The sequence below is a fragment of the Oxyura jamaicensis genome, chromosome 1, assembly GCF_011077185.1.
Source record: "Oxyura jamaicensis isolate SHBP4307 breed ruddy duck chromosome 1, BPBGC_Ojam_1.0, whole genome shotgun sequence".
Classification (NCBI taxonomy): Eukaryota; Metazoa; Chordata; class Aves; order Anseriformes; family Anatidae; genus Oxyura; species Oxyura jamaicensis.
This window is the reverse complement of record NC_048893.1, coordinates 61,976,198-61,982,438: the sequence shown is the minus strand read 5'-3', so window position 1 is coordinate 61,982,438 and position 6,241 is coordinate 61,976,198. Positions and strand designations below refer to the sequence as shown.

General features: G+C 47.6%; 1 protein-coding gene across 4 annotated transcripts in view; it reads left to right on the top strand.

Moving 5' to 3' along the window:
• The window catches only part of ETFBKMT (electron transfer flavoprotein subunit beta lysine methyltransferase), a 17,402-nt gene extending 11,460 nt beyond the window's left edge, over positions 1-5,942 (top strand). Inside the window, exons 1-5 of one of the 4 annotated variants that reach the window (XM_035345042.1) lie at positions 32-186; positions 269-387; positions 1,578-1,998; positions 4,176-4,306; positions 5,010-5,942. In XM_035345042.1, coding sequence (XP_035200933.1) covers positions 369-387; positions 1,578-1,998; positions 4,176-4,306; positions 5,010-5,377 — 939 coding nt within the window. In that variant the 5' untranslated portion in view covers positions 32-186; positions 269-368 and the 3' untranslated portion in view covers positions 5,378-5,942. The other 3 variants (XR_004755777.1, XM_035345054.1, XM_035345034.1) reach the window with 3 other exon arrangements.
• Positions 5,943-6,241: the final 299 nt, after the last annotated feature.

The following is a 6,241-nucleotide window of genomic DNA, read 5'->3' as shown; positions in this document are numbered from 1 at the left end:
GCGGAGCGGCGGCGGCAGCAGGTAGGTGGCGGCCGGCAGCGCCCCGCGACAGGCCCCGGCCCCGGCCCCGCCTCGCCCGGCCGCGGGGGGGGGCGGCCCTGTCGCGGCCCTGTCGCGACTGAACCTCGGCCTTTCGGGTACGGGGCCCCGTGTGCTGTACGTCAAATTAACGTGCAGCAATTAACGGGGAAGGCAGCGTGCAGCGCTCGCTGGCAGGATTTGTGCCCCTGATTGATGGCGGGTGGCTTCGTGCTTCCCCTAGGCAGGTGGGGATGATGTGGCTCGGCCTTGGAGAGGAATGTCGTGTTCGTTAATTAGGCTCGGTAATTGCGTGGACTCTGCTGAATGGCGTTCTCAGACGTGGAGAAATGCAAAGCGTTGTCACAGGTGTTTGTTTGTAATGAAAATACAAAAGCCTTTAGCCAGTGATTAAAGCCAAGATTTGATCTGGCAACCTAAATAGCAGGCGCTGGGGGAGTGCAGAGCACAGCTTAAGGTGTCAGTAAGCCATCAAACTAAAACTAAAGCAAAGGCCATGCTCGCACAGCAGAAAACGCAGGAGCTTTTGCTGAAGATGCAGACAAGGAAAGGACAAGTGGAGCCCTGACACACAAAGTGCTCTTCACGCACCGCTCAGCCGAGCGCCGCGGCTCTCCTCCGCCTGTGGCCCCATTTGCTAACAGAGGCCAGGCTTCCCCACTCCTTTGTCTCACTGCTTTTGACCCGAAAATCAGCCTTGAGTAGTCAGAAGACCCCCGAGCATAAGCTCGTCCAGTCTGAACGTTTCATCTTTTAAAGACAGTTTTGGGGAATGTGCTGGGTTCTGTTTCTCATGCGTTAGCTCAGGGCACGTTAATGTGGTTTCTCAGGAGGAGTGGGCTACAGCGGTGGGGGTGTGCTTTCTCGTGCCCCTGAGAGCATCCATGTGGGATTGTTGTACCGTAAGAGTGATCCTTGAAAATGGGGACTGAAATGCAACCAATTAAAGTGTTCTGGTTAAGATCAGTGCAAGTGCTTGCTTTTCATTTTCGAGCTGGCAGCCTGACAAACCTGAGGAATGTCTTTTGAGGAAGCCCTTTAATTGCTTGCCTTTAGCGCAAAAAGATGCTTTTGCGTACAACTCACCACCTTTATAAAACTTGTAATTAATGGTGGCTCTCAGAAAATGTAGTGATAGCCTTTGCTATATCCAATAGGTCCTGTAATGCCTACGCCCTACTCCAAAAACTAAAGCTTCAATGGAAGAAACTGAACTGGGAGTAGCCTGCTTTGCCTGTATCTTCAAGGTGAAGGGAAGGAGATGTTAAAAGGCTGCACATTTAAATTTTGGCTGTCGGCTTTCCCGCTAACTGGTTATTTCTCATTGAATATGTTTATAGCATTCTCCCCAATGGGTCTTGTGACAGCTCCTTCCTTATGTACCACTTCCTCCAGGCTTCGAAGGTTCTCCAGGGCAGGGGCAAGACACACGTTCCTGACAGCACAACAGCATGGGAACCTCAGCTTCCTAAAGCCCTGGCAGTGCATAGCCCTGCAGTCACAGAAACATCACTTACAGAGCGTTATTTCCCTTTCAGGAATCATCATCCATCACTATGAAAAACAGCATCCTGTGAGTTTCCTTCCAGCTGCCTCGTCGTCCGTCTCAGATAAGCTGTGCTCCGAGCTGTCCTGGGGAGAAATGGCCTTCCGTGGCTGGAGGCGGCTCCTGCTGGGCAGGCAGAATGCCCTGGCCAGGGCTTGGAGGAGCAGGAGGGGAGCCCCCTCGCTGCGCTGGAAGCGCTGCCGCCACTGGAGCGCTGGCAGGACTTTGGACCCCGAGGTGAGGGCGTTTTTGGAGGAGAACACGGAGGTCACCAGCAGCGGGCACCTCACGCCAGAGATACGACTGCGCCTCCTCACCCCTCGCTGCAGGTTCTGGAGGGAAAAGCCTGACCTGTGGCCATATGGGGACCCGTTCTGGGCAATTTACTGGCCAGGAGGCCAAGCCCTGTCCAGGTATGCAGCACACATCGCTGAAAACGCGCGGTCCAGTCTGCTGCTGGCCAGGAGGTCAGGTCTGGCTCTGGCTGTAGTGATTTATAGTGACATGTAGTTGCCTTGTATGAGAATACATCATCCATGCTCCTCTCTGCTTATACAGGATAGAAGCAATCTCTTCTGGTTGGCTGTGGAGTTTCAACACCTGCTATCTGTAGAGTAGCTAAGAGCTCTTGCTTTGAAATCTGTTGTCTTCCGTGAAGTTGCATGCGTTGACCACAGGGCTGAATTTGGGCCTGTGGAAGAGCTGTGCATTTGCCATCAAAACCTAGCAGGGCGTTTAGTTCACTCACTGTCACTCCTAACAGAAGGATGGCTGTTTTGTGGGGACACGTTGCTGTTGCTGCTGTTGTTGTTGGAGACAGGCAGGAGAGTGGATGTGTGTCTAGTCAGTTGAGAAAAATAGGTTTGTGCTGATGCACTTGGAGTGCTGGCTAGCCTGAGTCAGTCTCTTCCTTTAGGATTTCAGCAGCCTTATTATCAAGCCTTAATGACTGTCTTCTAGTCACATCAGAAGCCACACTTTTATTTTTGCCACCTACTATAGAAATGTGTTTGAATGTTGCTGATGTTCCTGATTCCCAGGAACTAGTTAGAGTTCTCTTCTTCTGTAAAAGGAAATATCTTACCTTGAATAACCAAAAAAAATGCAATTATAACAAAGTAACTGTCAGACATTCTTACATAGATGAAATGGGAGGATCGGAATTGGGGCTTTACTTTTTTTCTGCTGGGAAGTGTAAATAGGAAGGCACTTTCAGCCAGGAAGAGGATGGGTTGTGCAGTTAAATTGTTGATTACCCTGCCATTTAGACAAATTAGGATGCTTCTAAACAGTGCAAGATTGAGTTAGATGAGGTAATCTCTGTATCTTGTTGTTATATGATTTATGTGCCCTGATATTTGGGTAGCAATACCAATCATCTGCCACTTCACCACTTGATTGTCTTGCTGTTTATGCCCTTGTTTTGATGCCTTGGGCATGTCAGAAATTAGCTGTGTAATCTGAAAAAGCAAAACAAAAACAGGAACCTGAAAACATGCTTTTTCTTTAACCGTGCTTGTTTCACAGTTGGCATTTCCACACCAGGAGTCTCCTGTTTCAAGCTCCTCCTCTCTGTAACGTCAGATGCCTTGTTATCCCAGCATGGCAGACGGCAGTCTCCACCGCTCTGTAACGCGGCGTGTCCCTGCCCGGGGACGCGGTCGGTTCCAGCTGCCCTGAGTCACCGCACTCATTAGGGGAAACTTGAGAAGCACTCAGCTGGAAACACAGCACTTGCGGCGCTTGGGCCAGACCGTGCTCTGCACGTTACTGCAGGAACATCATTGCAAATCCAAGCACAGCCCCTAACAGAGGAAACAGAGGACTTCCATGGAGGTCCCACCCTGTCCTTTGCCCTGTTTGTAAACTATCTGCTGTCCTCAGAGGAGGAGGGGTCATGGGGTGGGGGGCAGTTGCCAGACTGCTGAGGCTCTCTGCACAAAGGTCTTTCCTGGGTGTCCACATAAACAGAGAACATTTGAAAAGTAGCAAATCACGGGGCAAAGTTGTAACAGTGTGACAAAGCTTTATGTCAGACCTCACAGGAGAAGGTTATTTTCATTAAAACGAAACCAGTTTCACTCACTGGTCTCATATCCACATCTCAAGCACCCAGCTGCGCATACCCAAACTCTCTGGCAGGACTTCTTGTGATGAAAGAGAGGACAAAGGGCATGGGATGTCAGCCCCTCCCTGTGTCTCGTGGGTACCTGACCAGGGTATTCTCTGTCTTCAGTCCTGGTCCTCACCTCCCTGCTGCCAACGCCTGGAACGACTGCTGTAGTTTAAGGGTAGGGTGTCCTCTGTCCTCCCAGACTGGGTTCCTGGGGATCTGAATACAGCTGTGCCGGGATCTAGGTGCCATCAACACCTGACACTCGTGTTAGGCTTCCACCTGCTGTTCCTGATGGGGGTGGTGGGTGAGGAGTAAAGAAGGGTGCTCTGTACCACAAGGCGTCTGTGGGACAAGCATCCTTTCAGATACCACGCTTCATTACATGTATGAAGTAAACTCTTACGCAGCATAAGGCAAACCTGAGTAACCTGCATAACTTGTGTATTGCACTAACAGCTTTTCTTTTAATTCCAGGTATATTCTAGATAATCCACGTGTTGTCAAAGGGCGATCTGTTTTGGATCTTGGAAGTGGATGTGGAGCAACAGCGATAGCTGCTGTGATGAGTGGTGCATCTCAAGTCCTTGCTAATGACATCGACCCTAGTAAGGCCTTCTTTTCCCATCTCTGTGTAAAGACCTTTATTGTTTTTAAAGCATGTTTAACACTGACTTTTCTTTGAGTCACTTGGCAGAAGTTCAGTTCCAAACAGAGCTCTATGAGTGCTAAAAAGATGAATGGATTTTGCCAGTGTTAGAAGCTGGGTTGCACCAAGTGTCTGCATAGCTTCTCAGGGTGAACAAAGTCTCTGTCAAACATGTCCTGTACACCATCAAGGCTGTTTTGGAAGAGAATCCCAAGAGAATCCCAAGTGTAGGTGGCAAGCTGGTTTCTCTGTAGGACCATAGCATTTTTCCTACAGTTTCATATGTTAGGGCCTGCATTTTGCCTTTTTTTCCCTCCAGATTTTGCTTTCCCTTAAATGACCTTTGAATTCAGTTTGTTCATAGTTTGATTACTCATCGATTAGGGAGGAAGTATATTCATTCATAGGTTGAGGCAGAGGCTATTCTAGTTTGATTCCTGGTCTGCCCTTGGTTTCCAGTACAGATAGTACTTCCCTAGGTTGTGGTGTCGTGATAAAATTCCATCACTTCATGCTAAATTTTGACCCATAATGAAAGCTGTGGAAGCCCCTAGACTGGATAAACAAAAATATTTAAGAGATGAAATTGAAAAATGCTTCAAAGAAATTTGCAAGGGGGCTGAATGGCAGAATCCAAAAACTTCTTCGTGACTTTTCTTCAGTTGCAGGAATGGCAATGAGGTTGAACTGCGAACTGAACCACCTGGATCCCTTCCCCATCGCCATTAAGAATATCATTAACTCGGACGCTGGCAAGTGGGACCTCATTGTTCTGGGCGATATGTTTTATGATGAACAACTTGCTGACGGTCTTCATCGCTGGCTGAGGAAATGCATCAGGATGCATCAAACAGAAGTGCTGATTGGTGACCCTGGCAGGTATCAGTTTTTAAGCCACAGCATTCACAACCAGCTCCACAAAGTGATAGAATATTCACTTCCTGAGTATACCAGACAGGAAAACAATGGATTAACATCAAGTATCGTCTGGAGTTATCAGCCCTCATCACATAGCTTAGAAAGCTGTTAAAGCTGGCTTTCTAATCAATGTTGTCTCACTTGGGTGTTATTTTTTTTTTTTTTTTGGAAGTACATAAAATGAAAATGGGAATTAAACATGGAACATACCTGTTAATACCAAGTAGATTACTGTTCCTTCACTCTAGTGAGTTCAGTCACGTTCATTGAGGCTTTGGATCTATTTGAGGTAAAAGCTACATGCAAACTTTCTTCAATGAGACCTGCTGAAGTGCAAATCCAAAGAGAAATTACACTTCGGAGTTTGCATGCTTGATGTTCTTTGTCTAATTCATGTGGTAGTCTCACTCCTTGGCACTGCTGTGAAATGTTTCAGGCGTTCAGTATACCACACTGGGGAGAGAGGAAGATGGCAGCTGAAAGATTACTGCACTGCTTTAACACACTTTACAGAGGAAATTTATTGTTGTCCTTTGTATGACTCTCTGCTAGATTATTAGCTTACAGTATACTAAATTCTAAGTGCCTTGCTCTGTTTCTGGATATCTCTTCTGAATGTCCAAGTAACTAACTTGTGTCTCCCCCCTCCCTCTAAAATAAATCTATTCTTCCTTGAAGCTGTTGGAGCGGTTATTTAGGAGTCTAAAACGTGTTTCTTGACCCGCAGCCACAGTAAGCGTTTTAGATAGCACAATTAGATAGCAATAGGATAACACTCCTTTAGAGAACATGCAAATGGCTACATTCCCTAACTTTGCAAGGGTAAAAAAAGACAATTTATCATGAGGGGAGAAGGATGGGGGTTGAAAAAAATCTTTCCCTCCGTCATTTTTCTGAACAGAACCACAGAATGGTTGAGGTTGGAAGGGACCTCTGGAGGCTGTCTGGTTCAACCCCCTGCTCAAGGAGGGACACC